General features: G+C 35.9%; 1 protein-coding gene across 1 annotated transcript in view; it reads right to left on the bottom strand.

Moving 5' to 3' along the window:
- LAMA2 (laminin subunit alpha 2) overlaps positions 1 to 17,494 on the bottom strand; it is a 336,063-nt gene that overhangs the window by 192,866 nt on the left and 125,703 nt on the right. The window contains exons 5-10 of the mRNA XM_088533890.1: positions 14,032 to 14,211; positions 12,228 to 12,317; positions 10,219 to 10,336; positions 8,352 to 8,530; positions 6,972 to 7,071; positions 1,432 to 1,592 (exon numbers count right to left, since the gene is read on the bottom strand). Coding sequence (XP_088390016.1) covers positions 1,432 to 1,592; positions 6,972 to 7,071; positions 8,352 to 8,530; positions 10,219 to 10,336; positions 12,228 to 12,317; positions 14,032 to 14,211 — 828 coding nt within the window. The remainder of the gene's footprint in view (positions 1 to 1,431; positions 1,593 to 6,971; positions 7,072 to 8,351; positions 8,531 to 10,218; positions 10,337 to 12,227; positions 12,318 to 14,031; positions 14,212 to 17,494) is intronic.

Raw genomic sequence — 17,494 nt, 5'->3', positions numbered from 1 at the left:
ATAAAGCTTGCAGTTGGAAAGGTGATCTAATCTATCCTCCAGCCAATGAAGCAAAGCTTCTGCAGTTTAATTTATTTGTGAATACTGTGTTCTGTTCAGTTTTAAATTACACAAAAATGAGACTTTAATCATACACTTTCAAGAAACTTTCTCCGATAATCAGTGATAAAACTGTCACTTACTCTTGTCCCTCACCTGTCTGTACTTGGGTTTGTTCTGGCTGATGTGATAAAGATAACAATCTATCTAATGCCCGCTTCGTCACATTTTGCTTTTCATCCTAGGAACTTTTTTCAGCAGTCAATTTCCTTAACAAGAAAACTATCTCTAGTAATTTTCCAAGCTCATTATATTTAATTGAAAGATGTGATTAAAAGAAGGGAAGTATTTTTCCTAAGACCTGTTATTAACTTGTCCAGACATCCCACTTTATTCTTCATATGGAGCATAAGTAATCTGATGATTTCAGCATCTCCTTGACCATAATGGGCATTGATTTGAATTTGAAGATTGCTCAAGAAGATAAATGTGTATGCATCAGTATCTCAGCTATCTGCAAAAGCTATCTTTTACCTCAACAGGCATTTAAAAAGCAATTAGTGGAGTAGAGAGGAGACAAATGATGACCAGGGAAGAGAAAAAAAATGAAAAGCCTGGACACTCTGGGATAGCAACAGTCTCTCTACTCTGTTTTTGTTATTTTGGTCTGCTTATAGCAACAGGTCAGTTCAGTATCACACAAATAATGCCATAATAATAAAAATCAGTGAGCAGTGGGTAGCTTCGTTTTAAGCTTCTGACACCTTCCTCAAAGCTCCCTTTCAAGTTACACTACAGCAAAAGCATCCCTTATCTGATCTAGATTTGATAGCCAAGGAATTAGAACTCATATGGACAGATTTCATTTCTAAATAGAGAGCATTTGAATTTATATAAAGTGGGGATAAGGTTAATACCCTGGATAGATTCCAGTGCTATTCAGCTGTCACGCCAAAACTTTTATAAGTGTATGCAGCATGAGCTGATATAGCAAAGTATTTTTCATACATTCTTGTGCTTGAGAATATAGTGTAGGTATTTTTGCATTTACATTTCTGTCCAATTGTGTTAGTTAAATACTGAAAGAGAACTCCTACAAATACCACAAAGAAAAAGTAACCTGCAGTACAATCAACTGACCTTCACGCATATTCTTAGCAACTTACTAAATTGTGACTTTCAGGGTACCAGCTTTTCAAAAGCAATTCTCATATTTAGATATTTCGTAAGAAGTGTTGCATGGGTTTTTTAAATAGTGTTTATTTCAATGTGATATCAATATAGAATTTGCAGTAAGAGTGGAACACCATCGTAAGGCCAGAACTCTACTGACCACAGTCTTTCAGCATCACTGGTCGCCTCCTATGGCCCATAAGAATTTGACATCCATACCTTGCAGATACAGAGCCCTACGCAAGGGTTCACATTCATGCTGCCTGTCAGGGAGCAGTTGCAAGGCAGGCAGTCGGGATATCCTGTATAACCCAAAGCACATCTATCACAGCTCTCTCCTGTATAGCCAGTCTTGCAGTGACAGAAACCAGGCAACATATCTATGGGGAAAGAAAGAAAACATGAGAAACACATACTTGATTTATCATTATTATCATCAGATATGCAGGTTGGAGCACTCAAAGCAACACCTTTGGTAGGTATAACACCATCTGGATCAGCTAATACACCTGCTTAACACCGTATCCTGTCTGGGAGTTGCTGTATCAAAAGATATAAGAACAGAGAGCAGGTATATAGTGATTTGAATTCTGAAAACCCAGGAATCTGCGTACTAGACATCTACCTTAAAGTTGTGTCAAGGGTTTTGCATCTAATGGTCCCGGAATATCTTTTCTTCCATTAACTTGTTTAATTGCCTTTGAACCTGCTTTTGCTTTCAGGATCTGCAAAGTTTCATGGCAGCAAGTTCTACATTTAGTCATGTGCCATGTATGTTACATTTGTATTTATTGCCCTCTAAGTTATATATCACAGAAAATGGTGAATAAACATTTTCCATTTACTATGTCATCTGTGATGTCAATAACTCTGTCATATCCCACATAATGATTTTATTTTCTATGCCAAAAATGTCTAAGTAGTCTTTAATCATAAATTGTTCTGTATAGCTGAAAATCCCTTGTACTGTCCTTCTTTGCACTATTTTGCAACCTAATAAATTGTTTGAGAGGAAGGATGTGTACCGTGTGGACTGTGAAAGTGGCATTTTCAGTTTTGTTCTTAAAACATCAGTAATTTCCTAAGACTCTGCTGACCTTTGGACGACTGCTGAGCAAGCACTGAATTAATACAGGCAGCACACAACCCAAAGTAATTCTTAGACCGGTTTCCCAAGTGGTAATACCTAATTTAGAAATGACTGTAATCAATGTACGAGTAGAACTGCTTTCCTCTGTGTTTTACTTTGTATTTAAATACTACAGAAATCCATCAGTTATTTTATTACCCAGTCACTGACTATCTTGAGATCCTTCTGAACATTGCACTTCATTTTGCTATGTTTAAAAATCTGTGATGTATCTACAAATTTTGCCATGTTCTTACTTATCTCTTTTCTAAGTTACATATGATTATTTTGAATGGCTCAGATCATTCTGCTTTGTGAAAACCGTCCATTTATTGTTACCTATTCTTATTCTAAGTAGCATCAAACCATGACAGAACCTTTCCTCCTTACCCCATTATAGCTTCTTTAATAGTCTTTGGTGAAAGACCTTGTCAAAACCTTTTGAAAATCAAAATACTATATTAATCAAATGAACTTTTATTCATGTGTTCACTAACTCCTTTAAACAGATTCATGAGGAACACTTCTTTCTACAAAGGAAGTTATCTTAAATTTTGCCCATTAGATGGAATCTTAGTTCAGTAATGGCATATATTTTTTATTGCAGTTCCTGCTTGTAGACCCAGTTGGTAGATCTGCTTGGCAGACGTGCTTGGTACAGAAGCCAGATCTCCTGATTTCTGGAATCCCCTTTTCCTAGGTGCCCCTTTAATAAATTAGACAAACAGTTTCTATTCAAGAGATATTAATGTCTATTAAATCAACATATTATAAAGTATACTTAGGCTTCAGCAATTTCATTTTTAACTATCTGCAAAAGCCATGAATAAAGCTCATCTAGGCCAGATGAATTTTTATTATTCTTTTATCAGCTTGTTCTAAAACTGACACTTCTATTTGACACAGTTCTTCTGAACAAAGACTCTCAAGTGGGAAATACCCTGACTTTTTTTACTCACCAATACAAAGAGCCAACTACCTATTTTGCTTTCTTGAGATCTCCAGCTATTAATTGATTACACCTTTATCATATTCAAACCCTACGGAATTTGAATCTCTAGCAGTGTTTTAGTTCTGATTTATCTGAAGAAATACTTAGCAACAATTAAGCATTTACAAAGTTATTCTTTAAATAATTTTGATGTGCTATTTAAGAACGTGATCTTACAGAATCTGTCACAATTTGCATCCATTTCCTCAACTGTATATAACTTCACTTTTGAAGAGAGTTTCTTTTTTACCTCTGAAATATTTTATTTTATTTCATAGCTTAATTATGTTGCTTGAGTTTTTGGATGAGAAAAATGTCTCTTACCTCAGCACCTAATATGTGGTCTGTAAACACAATGCCTGCCATTGCTTGCCAGTCCTTGGACTGCTCGTTTTTATTTTCTTTTAACAATATTTCTTGTTTTCATGAAATTGTTTTTTAGGGGCGACTACTGGCTCCTACAAGAACATTGAATTTGAGTGCTCTTCAAGAGGAAGATTTTAAACCCCTTCCTCATGCATAAATCCAGTCTTACTGCTCTTTTTATGGATTCTCTAATTAGGTTTTTGAAGAAGCAGTCACCTACAGGAGTTAAAATATTATCTGTTAATCTATACAGAGAGGAATTCAATCTGTCTTTTCTACCTTTGCTATCTCTTTGATCTCCTGTAGCACTGCATATTGACTGTCACCTTCTTGATCCATCCTAATTATGAATGGAAATTTAGCACATGAAGTTTCTGTGTTACCTACTATCACAAAAGTATACGTTTCATGGGTCTTGGTGCTTGTGGCCTGGCTCCTTCCCAAATCTTTGGTGAGCCCTTGCAGGCACAGGAGACTTCAGGTTCTTTTGTAAGCTGCACCAGGGTGCAAAAATACCCCAGTCAAAGAATCTTGAGAAACCTGTTTCTCCATATATAAAACAGAGTTTAGCAGTAAAAGACATACGCAAATCTGCTTATTTAGAAGTGGGCTGGTTTAATTTGAGAATTTCAAGTATTCATTCATAGTTCTCGCAAGTCAAGTCTCAGCAAGTTCTATACAAGTTCTATTAAAAATCTCAGTATGGAACAACTCCCAGTACACATTTGAATCTACGATTTCTCCTCTGCTGCTCAGGAAGTCCACTACTTTTAGTTTCCCATCAGAAACTTTCCCCTTCCTTCACTTTCCCTTCCCTTCAGGGAAGGGATATCAGGATTAAAAAAATCCACTATCACCAGCCCAGCAATCCCCTTTGTTATTGAGTATATTCAGTAGTTGATTAAGTCTGTCATCTATGAAGAAACCTCACATTCTACAACTGAGAGAGGCAACTGCAGGAATTACTAACAGTCATTTATTCTTCTGCCTTTTAAGCTTTTTGGCTTTGATTGGCCTATATATCTATTGTGCTCAATGTCTTTAATTTACAGCACTGCCAGATTGGCAAGATCTATTCTTTCCTATGTAATGTGTAAATTCCTGTCAGTATCCCACTAAATATCTTTTACCAAGCTTCTGTGCTGCATCATGAAACATATGAATACCATATGTTTCTTTTTTTTTCCTCTGTAAGGAATTAATATTTGCTAAAAGCGCATCATCTTCTGCTTTTGGTCTGATAGGCCTTGCTTCAGTGGGGCTTTATTTGTTGAAGCTGTTCTTCATCACTTTCTACCTGAACATTAACAGTTTCCATCCTATCCTGGAGTGTACAGAGGCTTGAGAAGTTCAAGAAGACGATTCCTCCTGAACTAGGACTTTATTCAGTGATTTTTCTCCCATTCTCCCCATCTTTTAAAACTGCTTGCATGCAAAAGCATGTCCCAAACATTTGAAAAAAGAATATGACAATCCAAAGAATGGTCTCTGTCATTTTTAATCCTGTTTTAGGATTAACTGCATTAACTACCCAAAATTATTCTTATAGAAGTCAGTGGGACTGCTTGATGAGCAAAGTACTATGAAGTCCACATGAGGATGGCAATGCCTAGTGTGGGGATTGGAATTACGTTAGGCATAAAGAAACAGTAGAGGAGAAAAACTTGACTGCATGACAAGCCTCTGAGGTATGAAAGTTTACAAACTTCGCAGGTCTTACAGGTGCTTAAAAGCCAAATTACATGAGTATTTGTTAAAGTTATGTCACTATGGCTAGAAAAAAAGAGTATTGATTGACTGAAAATGGCTGTTACTGCAGTGTAGATCAATTCAGAATGTATACGTATCATCTTCTCTTCTGTATGAACAATGACAAGTGACTTTTATCTCTAGTACTCATGAACATACCATACAACATTGATGATACAAAAGAAAACTTAAAAAGCATTATTGAAGATTCAAAAAAACATATAATATATAAGCCAGAACAAGAATGTTTCATTTGAGAAGGATGAGTGAAACGTGAGGACAAAGTATACTAGGCTGATCAAAAAGGATATTTTACATGATTAAAACACAAAAATACTCTTTTCTCTCCTGAAAAAATGCCTGATAAAGAGATTCCTTTATGTCCTAAAATGTAGGTGGGGCAGTGTATTTCTCTGAATTAATAATTTTTCCATCCCGAAACCATAGTTTCAGTATTTTACAAAGGATCTGAATGTCAGCACTGGTACATGCTTAAATAAAAACAGTTCTTTTTAAAAGCATTAGTTTTTGTTATAAAGTCTCTCAGTTGTAACCTACATACTCTTACCCACAGCCTTGCTAAAGACATGACAGTGTCCCGCTTTCTTTGGCTCTGAGAGTCATCTCAGTTTCTACTTCTGCTCTCTTTCCTATTAATGGGTGTGATACACCATTCCTTTCATTACGATATTAGTCAAGCTCTGTCATTCTGTATAGAAACTTTAGTCATTTTATTGAATGGATGTAATCAGTACGTGGTTGTTGTTAGAGTAGAGTTTGCACTTCTGGGCTCTGTATTGACAACTCTGCTGTGCTACTCCTACATTCCACTGATCCTTTTTTTTTTTTTTTTAAAAAAAAGATACCACTACAATATCTCTTGTCAATAGTCAGCCCAATTAAAAATCTCTTAAGAACTGACCTTGATAATGTTTTCTTGCATTCCCACTGTATTTTCAGAAGCTTGTTATCAAAAAACAAACAAACAAACAAAAAAACTGCAATTGCAATCCATTATTTCCAAAACTCAACAAGATAGATGGTTTATTCTCTGTTTGAAGACAAGTTCTTCAGGACTACAGTGAAGAGCTTGTAATCTTACATTAATAACATAGACAGCACATAAATATGACACCTCTCAAACAGTTTTTTTTTTCTAAGTTACAAATGTAAATAGAAAGAGATGAAAAGATTAAGCTTGTGCTAGTTTTAAGAACTGCTGTTGAAGAAAGCTCTTTAGAGACAAAATAACTATATTCTATAGGAAACACTTCCCCAGACATATGCATGGTTGGAAGCCACAAATCTTAAAGCCTCAAAAAAAAGGGAATATAAAACCTGAATTTCCAAATAGAAGTACCACAAGAATGCAGGTGGATTATTGGTCACATGAGTAAATTTTTTAAAATTTCCTGTGATATGATTTCTTTAAAGTCATAACATAAGAAAGAACAAACGCAATTCAGCTTTTCTTTGATCACTGCTGACTTAAGCTTTACTATCATTATCTGTCAGGGATCTCACCTTCTTCTGCATTTTTCTCATCTTTGACACAAGTATCATGCAAAGACCCATTTGGATCACAGGAACATGGTTGGCATGGATCTGGGCTATCTGGCAATACCTAAACAGGTAAAAAATATAAAATTATAACTCATTAATAATTAATTATGAGAGGAAACAGAGAATTTAGAAAACAAAACTTCACCATTAATAAGGGAAACTTCTATTTCTTCTTATAAATACAGTTAGGAGAGAACTACGAAGTGGCTTGCTTTCTAATAAAAATGAAGCAGCTGCATCACTTAGCCAATGCACTCTAGCTATTAGCACCACCTTTTAGATATATAAAAACTATGTAAGTAATTTAGACACAGGTATCTTTTCAAAAAAAAGTCCACACTTGTGTATAAATATTGTCGTTTCAATAACTAAAAATAAATATAATGAAGTAGATTTTAAACATTCACTCCCTGAAATATATGGTATAAAGTAATATTAACAAATAGTTCAGTTATTCTCTCCAACATGAGTCAAATTATGTTTATGTATATGCTTATGTTTATGTATATATGGATAGATATGATCACTACTAATTGGATAATGTGATTTAGATAAGCAAATCGAGGTTCCCCACTGTTGAAAAGAGATCAGTACGCCTTCTACAAGCTCCAAGGCTAAAAATAGTATATCAAAGAGATTTTAATTATTATTATTTGATGATGTTTTCTGTGTTTGAGGGATGAAGTGTAAGACTAAATACCGTGCTTTGCTCAACTGAAACTATCCTGGCTAAATATCTGGAAATTAAGCACACACTAATAATGTAGCTATTTAAAGCACAGACACAGCTCATATTGACAGTGCAACCTAATATAAAATGTATCTTCTGACAGCTTCAGCTTTGATGAAAATACACCATCATATGCTGAAGTACAAAAAAGGTAATTCCCCCTGCACTAAATGTGAAAGGCGTTCATAGGACACTAGTGTTTCAGTGGTTATTATTTCTACATTACATTTAAACAATAAAAATTACACTCTCTCCAATATCAAATATATCTTTGATCTTTGATAATACATCCTGAAATTCATTATTGAAGAAAAAGTTCTGTTTACAGAATCATATTCTCCTTTAATTTAAACTGAAATACTAGCTAGAGGCCCTGACCTCAAGTGCATTCTTTCATATCAACAAAATTCACTTTCATATTTCTGTGAACATTAACTTTACAGACTTCCAACTGTGAAAGACAACTACAGCACTGTCAGAATTAGAAGGTAACCTTCATAAAATGGCCGTTAAAACTGTGTCACCTCAATTTAATAACTTAACTCCCCAAGCTGAAGTAGTGGCTCCAGCACCAAGTGCTACGGTGAAGTGACAACAGAAGACGCGATTACCCCTTTTGGCCTGAAGTAGCCATCAACGCAGGTCTCACAGTTTATGCCGTCAGTGTGGCTGGTGCAATTAACACACACTCCACCTCCGATGTATTCGCCATGGATATTCAAGCTCTGATTTCTGTCAGCAATATCCTGATCATAGTAACATTCGTCAGTCTTCCCGTGGCAGTTGCACGCTAAAAGAGAAAAAACTGTATTAGCAAATAGCATTTTCTGCCTGGAGATGTGGGACTAGCGCTAACATATTAATAACAATCCATATTTTGTCATTTGTTCCATGTGCACTGTAACTAATGCAACATTCAAACATTAATTAATTGCTTCTTTAGCTATCAAAAATAATGTACTCTACTCACAAATGCTGTTCAGAGATCTGTATATCATATTTTTTCTAAGTGTTTTGTCTAGGGAGACTAGGGGAGTGAGCAGACATAGTCTAACTATGCTCTTCCTCAATTTCTTATTTTCTGTTTAAATTGATGATCCAATATCCTTCTGCTGAATCCTCAACCACATGGCTCAGGACACAGTTGTTCAACAAAAAATATATGATACACAAGCTATAATGGATAGAGCAAACTGGTAAGAGTAAATTAAAATAATTCCCAAAAGCTAAAAGAAATCTTAAAAGCATACATATATACACATAAAAACTGGGACAGGAGAGAAGACTCAATCTTTACAACAGGTTCAAGTTTGAATCCTTATTCTGTAAACGCTATGTGTCAGAGCTAACCTAATAATCTGTTGCTGTGAAACTGAGGAGACTCTAACTCTCCCCTCCTCCTGGTATTACAACTTCCACATTTTAATCTGCATATAAAAAGGAATACAAGGCTCATCAGCAGGGAGTCATTCCACTGACAGTTGTGTGTTTGGAACTGGCCCCCAGGGGATCATTTCCACCCTGAAAGCAGAACACTTCATTGAGGGATGATCAGGTGTAAGAAGAATCCCTCAAAAATTAATCATGAAAATGAATGGACCCTGATTTGATTCCAGAATGCATTCCCCACGCAGACAATCTGTGCAAACAACAATCTCCATAAGAATACATTACCAGACAGAGATATGCATTGCACTTTTTAATATGAGAATATTCGTGTCTATTTATTTATTTATTATTAACCACTCCTGGCAAATCCACAACTGCAATCTTAGAACTGAATAAATGCTTATGTGTGCCAGAGCAGATATTATGTTCAAAAATATATATAATTTGTGACCTCTGAAAGCAAGACGTTGAAATTAAATTATTACTATCATTACTACAGTAAATGTGAAAATCTATTTCCCACCCCATGGGAAGATGTTATTTCAATGTGTGTTTCCAACATGTTGTAAAACTAAACATATATGTATATGCATATATACATATTTCATTAAAAATACTGAAAACAAAAAAAATATATTTTGTTCATGTTTCAGCAAGGCTGAACATTATAATATAAAAAAGTGGCTATTCATCCAAACGCACTGCTGTTAAAGTTTAATATACTGGAAAAGTCTTTAAAAACATTTTTAAAAGAATTTTTAACATTATCAGAAAGGGTTTCTATGACTTTATCAAAATAAAACCACAAAGATTATAAAAATTAAAAAAGAAAGTCAAAATGATTTTTAAATATTATCTCATCAAAATCAATATGTTACACTACAATATTCCAAGTTCAATAAAACTAAAATTCAACAAATAATTGTTCTATTGACTTCTCTAAGTCAGTCTAAATAATAAGTGAACAACAACTGATTTACAAACATGTGTGCTTAGAAATAAAATGAATTCCAGAATCAATTAGGACTTGATTTCAGTTTTCAGCAGCAGTTACACCAAACCTTCTCTTCTGCACTTATTTTGACTTACGTTCACATTCATGCTTGACCAGGAAGGTTCCAGCATGCCAAGGTTTTTGATGGAAACCAGGACAGCAATGATCACATGTTTCTCCACATGTGTTGTGCTCACACTGACAGACGGATTTCTGATTTAAAACAAAACCAAATAATGTGTGATGATTTGAGGAATCTGTCCATATACATTCTCTGAATTAAAGTTCAAATTATGAAAATTCATTGTGCTGAAGAGTTCGTTGTGCTGACTCATATATGTGCACATATACAAATGTACATGTATGTGTGTACACATATGCATATGTACATACATACCTAATCTATGCATGTGCAAACTAATGCATGTCTGTACGTTATATATATATGTGAGGTAGCTACATATGTAACATTCTACCTGCATCATAACTAAATCCTATGCAAGGGAAACAAAAGGAATTTTTTTAACTAAGAGAAGAGCTAAGAGCAGGACTATCCTTTCAGCAGCATTTTGGTTCCTCAGCAGGTCAGCTTAGTCACAGCATACAAACATGGATGTAAAGAACACACAAACTCTTTGAGATAATGAGGAAGCTTGTGATTTATAGAAGAAACTCTAGTTCGGAGAAATGAGGAGCAAAATATACATTTGCAATATATGCTGGGAAATGGGTGGAGGCGATCCTCTCTGGTCCTATGAACCCACTTAAGTTTAAAGGAACAAACTAACCTGGAAAAATTCTGGCTTACAGAAAAAGGCATGAAGCCTAAAAGATTAGGTCAAGTTAAGAAATGCTTCAGAGCAGCAAGGCAGTAAACATGCTGAGTATATTGTTTGCATTGCTAGAGAAATAATATCTTCTGCTACCAAAGAGAACCATGATACTTTATAAGCCAAACAAAGCCCTTTAATTTCAGTACGGCTCATTCTAAAGTGTATGCCTAGAAAGCTCAACCAAATACCCACATATCTTACAGCTTCAGTTGCTTCATTTACTTTATCTTTTATACTCTTCTTATACAGCAACATTTGCTACAATGCCTTTTTTTTAATGCAGTAGCCAAACTATCCAAACTGAAGTCCTTCTTAGCCTTCAATAACAGCACTAATTTTCTGAGGTAGACTCAATTGAAACACATGGCACTGAGACAATGCTGCCATCTGACAACTAAGATTATCTGAAACGGTCCATCACTTGCTATGCACATCATCACTGAAAAGGTTTAGAAGGAATAAAAGAAGGATTTCACTGAGTTTCAACAAGGACCATAGAAATTGCCTAGAAACACAAAAGCTGTCTCTATAACATTTTTATAGCTTCTTTTCTTTTTTTTTTATACAGTTCCTATACAATATCTTAATGCACTACAGAAACAAGATTTTCTGTTAAATCATGCAAAACTCCTGACTAAAAGAATAATAAACAAAGACCATATCAGCAAAGTTAGCAGAAAGCAATTTTTGTATCAGTGATAATATGTGCATGAATGTGTATAGATTTCAACCGTCAATAAGAAATTGTGCTTCTGACTTGGTTATGGGTTTATTAAAGGTGTAAATAGAAAGCTACAAGTTTGGAAGAATTATAAACAGCTTCAGGATTTTCTAGACTAGCTTGATTGATCACTCAATTAATATTTACCCACATGGTAAATGGGCCATTCTAGAGGCATCATTTATTTGCAAGTATCCATTAAATTGGTGACATTTATTTAAGAAACACCTTGATTAATACCAAACAAGAAACAGAAACATCAACTAGTAAAGCTCACCTCCAAAACTACATCACATAGTCTAAATTTTTGTTGTTCCTTGGAGGCCTTCAAGACAGACTGAATTATCTGAAACCTATTCATTAATTCAAAAGAAAGCTTTCCCTGACATCGCATGAATCTTTATCATCCTAGTTGCCTGCACTGCTTTGGACTGTTCTTCTAGGTGAAGAACAGGTGCACAGCACTCTGAGAAATTATCAGGATTCTTTCTCATATTTCACCCTGTGAACAGGACTCTTAAAATAAATAAATAAATAAATAAACACTTACATTAGTCACTGGATCTAATGGGCAAGCCTTTGCATGGCCTGAACAGATGCACATGCCTCCAACAGAGATATCTTTTATAGAATAGTAATACTGTAAGACAAAACAGAAAATGAATTGCAAAGTAGATTGTAAAATGCAGGTGTCAAACTACAGAATTTATTTCTGGTGACAAAAATGTCAAGTCCTATTTTATTTCTTCTTTGATCTATTAAAAATGCAGCAGAGTAATCTAAGGTGCGTCTTGATCAACAGATTCAAGCTTAGTGAAAGAAAGTGTATAAGGAGTGAAGTCCCAAGAGCTGTGCACATTAACACATGGCGCACACCAAACAGGAGTTTAAAAGAAGGCTATATGCACACCAGATATGAACATTCTGATACTATAGACCACCTTGAAAAAGCATGGTGAGGAGAAGGGAAAGGACAAACAAAAGCTAAGTAAGGGACACCTTAGTTGAGTATCACATGAGCATTTAATGCGCAATGGAAAAAAAAACACTGTTTTTCTTCGCTGGACTTTAGAATGACTATGTAAGAGTCTCCATCACTAAGACTGAAAGATTTTTGACTTGTCACTCTGCCCTGTGACAATTTCTATTTTTCTTTGGTAAGGATTAATGTCAGTTACAGGAAAGAAGGAAAGATGTTCACGGTCATGTATTCTTACATCTATAAAAAGCACATTAGCTAAATTTAATTTGATTTACAGTTTGATTACAAGTTGATTTACAGTACATCCTTACATACACACTTTGTTTCCATGATTAGTTAAGCATCTGAAAAAAAAAAAAAATGGTCCTCTGGGTTTGTAATGCAAAATAGAATGTCATTCCAAACATTCAGAGACTGTTCCACTTCAATAGCCAGTATCCTACATATTTGGAAGAAGAAATGGAAACTAGAAGTGTGGAACAGAAGCGGCCACTTTTCTTTGCAGTTATCCACTATTGATAAATGGCATTCATTAAAGCCAAGAATAACAATAATCCCCTTTCATAACAGGATTTATTATACAGGTACCTTAAACAACAACTCTTCAAAACAAAAAGAGAGGAACAAAATAGAGAGGAATCAAGTAAGAGTTACAAACGTGGAAAGGTACAGATCTCCATCTTTTAAGAATTCTTAGTAAAAAAAAATAGAGGGAAAAAAGGGAATAACGCAATACATTTGAACAGCAAGAAGACTGGGAAACCTGACATAAGAAGAAAGGAAAGACTAGGGATAGTGAGAAAAGGTCGCACATGCACAAGGAACAGTGGGGAAGATGGGGGTATGGTACAAGTATGAAAACTGCAGTCATTCTTTTAAACTAAAGCAAGATGTAACATTTTTGCTAACAGCAACAGCATTATACTAATGATAAAAATACAAAATTCAGATACGACTACTATGAATAGTACTCCTAACAGGAATTTCATTCAAATGAAGTGTTAAAGAAATCTTAACACAGGTAGAAATCTTACAGAAATCTTACAGGTAGTAAAGAATAAGGAGACATTATATAGTCATTAGTCCACTACCTCTATCAAAAATGTTTATAGAACAAAGAGCTCTGTGCTGCCGATTCTTTAAGTTAATAATACCAGTAAGCAGAAAAAAAATTATCATTCACTTCCACTATAGAGAAGAAAACAGAACACAGCAGAAGGGAGATACTCTGCCTATCAGTAGGATTTTAACAGATAACAGCAGCTACTCATAATCTTCCAAGATCTTCTATGGCAATCAAAGGGCAGGTGCAACATTTATGAACATCATAGAACTTGCATCCATGCACTTCCATAGCATCACAAGAACTTACCCTCCTTGTAACAATGGGATCGATTTCTGTGGGGTCTTTGTGGGCGAACATCATTAAATCTGCATTTAGCGTCCGTATCCTCTGGAATCTCAGGCGAATAAAGCGAGCAGAGGTGAATTCTAGTAACACACGTGAAGGATCATCAGCACTGGGCCGTCCATTAATGAGAGAAGTATGAATCTGAATACAGAATTATTAAACAGTTAGATGACATTAATGTAGTCCTGATGATGCCAGCAGATATCATTGCTGTGTGAATGCGTCCTAGCTACAATACCTTCTTCTTTAAGAAAGCAGATAGCCCCATAAAAACATTCCGCATATCCACTTATTCCAATTATGCAAAAGGTTTACAGTGAAAACTCTTTGGGCAGAGAAGGGCCCCTTCAGCTACAGCTACAGAAAGGTTCTAGCACAAAGTGCACACCATGCAAGGCCCTGTAAGTGTCCGTGCCACAGGCAAGCCATTTTTCCTGCTCTAGTCCGACCCAAAGAAATAGACATTTTCAATTCATTGAACAACTGAAGTGGCACAAAAAAAAAAACAAGTTAGGGGGACAGTTACTTGGGATGGGACTCTGAATTCACCAGGGATGGGACCAGCCTGCACCTCTCAGAGCAAACAACATCAAAGGACTGTTAAACTAGATGTTTTCCAATTCCAAGTGTTATTAGAACACAAAGTACAATAAGGTCACTTCTGAAATACAGAAAATTACAAGAGCTGGACGAGACAAAATACTAATTTATAAATATCTACCCTTCTCACTGTCTCTTCACAGCATATGTAATATCCTTTGAATCTTGTTCTCAGCAAATGAAAGTGATTTTCTGTGTTGCAGCAGTTTTCATCTGGTCCCTAAAGCGTCTCTGTCACCTCTGAGAACTGTAGGCTCACTACCTGGTTTGCTGAAGATCTACCACTATCTGCTTGCACTGTGGAGTTTCCACCCCTTTCTCTGCCTGCCCTATCCTAAACTCTAGGAAATGTTTAGAGCAGTGCACTCAGTGGCTCCTGGGGAAGACAGTCTCCTCTCCTTCACAAAGAGACTCTGACCCGATTGCAGCAGCTAGGGCAAAGAGAAATAAGCAATCTTCTTCCCCTGGTGCCAAGACAAACCCTTTTTAGTCAACCATGACACACATTAGCTGCAAATCAACAAAATAAAACAGATGGGCCATTACAAAAGTGTTCTTGGAAAAGGCTCCCAAGAAGAAAAATGTCAGGTATAGCAAAATATTGTTAACGAGCACCTGGGGGGGAGGAAGGAAAGAAACTATTAATTTTCCTGTATTCTGAAGTGTTAAATTTTAATTGAGGCATTTCTATTACAGGCTGCCAGACTGAAAGAACGCTCAGATGTTGAGCCAAACACGCAGAACGCTAGGAGGGATGGGAGAATTATTTAGCGTTTGCAACGATTGCACTGTGCACCTTATCTCAGGGCTCTGAGTGAAGTCCGGGCCATACAGCTATTTTCTATCACGGAGCATGACCACAGCTTCCCTGTTTTAGGCCAAGGGCTGCATTAATTATGCCAGCTGGCAGCTATCAGCAGTGGCTGCTGTGCACAGGTGAAAGAGAGAGCAAATCCACTGCTCCTGGCAAAGCTCTTCCTTTCCTGAAGTTTCTGCAGGTGCTGCATAGGCAGCTTGGTGAACAACTGCTGTATTGTACTGCCTGTGCAATACCAACAAGCTACTCATCTCATTTTCACTGTCAACAGGGAAACCCTGAGCCTCACCACGACACCCTCCTGCTCCACTGCGTCCACAGCTACTCAAAGATTGCTGTGAGCAGCTCTGCCAGCAGCAACTGGTCAATTGGATCTTGTCTAAACAGGAATCGGCACCTTTAGTTTTCTCTGGGAATAGGTGATATTGCCACCTGCTCTTGAGATCGCAACACTCTCACTTTGAGCTCTGACTCCATTTTGCTCTTGATTAAAAGTAATTAAACGAGAGGGCTAGCTGGTAATGAATGGAATAAAATAAATTAAAAAAAAAAAAAGGTTACAAGCAAAAGATAATACCACAAAAGCCCAGAGGAAGCAAGGAGGAGCTCCTGCCTGAGCAATGTTTGAATCCAACCAGCACAGAAGCACAAGCGAGAGCAAACTGCTCAATTTCCCAGTCAAAAGCAAAAAAAAAAAAAAAAAAAAAAAAAAAAAAAAAAAAGAGGTGAACATGTGAACTTTAAAGAAGCACCAAAATAGTGACAATAGTGGACATAAACAGATCTTTCCTAAAGAAGGTAAAATTTAGTAAGAACAGATGCCTACAGATTGCTCCTGCTTTCCTAAAGAAGGTAAAATTTAGTAAGAACAGATGCCTACAGATTTCTCCTGCTTTTCTCTGCATTAATGCATGGGCACATGGGTTTTTTTTTTTTTTTTGTAGTGTCATTTATTACAACAGGATCCACAAAATATGTTTCTTCCAGACATCAAACATAGCTAGCAAGCTTATGATGTAAAGCAGTAGAACACTGACTAAAGACTGAAGTGTCTTTTCCAGCCAGAAAGAAAGAAGAAATACACCCAAGTAGAGCTGAAAATATCCCCCAGATCACTTCTAACAGCAACAGCACTGTGGCTACAAGCAGGATGACAACATGGCCATCTCTTCAAAGAGAGAGAAAAGTCAGCTTTGGAGTGGAGGGGGGATAGTAGAAATTCATGTGTGAGAACAAGCAAATGCCTACAGAACCAAACCATAGACACAAGTTGACTCCAAATGACATAGCTGACAAAGAGCATTCAATTTTTTAATTTGTATCTGAAAAATGGACAAGTTTAGTCTTCAGAGGCTGGGGTGGGAAGGAATAAGAATGATAGTTTTACAGAATTAAATCACAAATTAATAAAATAAAAGAAGTCTTTTTAGAATAAACTCCCTTTTTAAAAGTTTTCATGGATTTATCTGCCAGCAGCACATCCATTTGGCAAGGCTAAATGAGACGATGACTTTATATTATGTCTTGCATATCTGTGTCTAAGTGTTTCACAATTTCATTTCAAAACCACAAACAAATAATTTCTCATAAGTTCTTAAAAGCAGTTATGTCCTAAGTCCTGGGTGAAATGGGGCACCTGTTCTCACATTCACCAAAGTGAGAGAAGATGATAGAAAAAAAATGGGTAGTAGTTTTATCAAAACCAAATTTGAAGGGAAAATTTTAGACAGACAGAATTAATTACTCTAAATTACTTGTCCTCCTATAAACAGCTGTGATGAAATCATTAATTTCTCCTAGAAACATTTAAAAATAATTTAAGACTGTCCAGTTAAGTTGTTCCTATTCCTTGAAAAAGGAAGGAATTCAGAGAACTTTGGAAACATTTGTCATTATTCAGGAATTAACAGTCAGGATCAGAATTTTATGCAACTTTTGTGTGTGTGTGAGTGTTTGAGTAGAAATCTGATTTAGAATATTATTCCAATATGACTCTCATTACTTTAA

The sequence above is a fragment of the Tinamus guttatus genome, unplaced genomic scaffold, assembly GCF_059628265.1.
Source record: "Tinamus guttatus ecotype Peru unplaced genomic scaffold, ASM5962826v1 Tinamus_guttatus_pri_ptg000525l, whole genome shotgun sequence".
NCBI classification, from domain to species: Eukaryota; Metazoa; Chordata; class Aves; order Tinamiformes; family Tinamidae; genus Tinamus; species Tinamus guttatus.
Note: the sequence above shows the minus strand (reverse complement) of the source record. Positions and strands in the feature narration are given on the sequence as shown.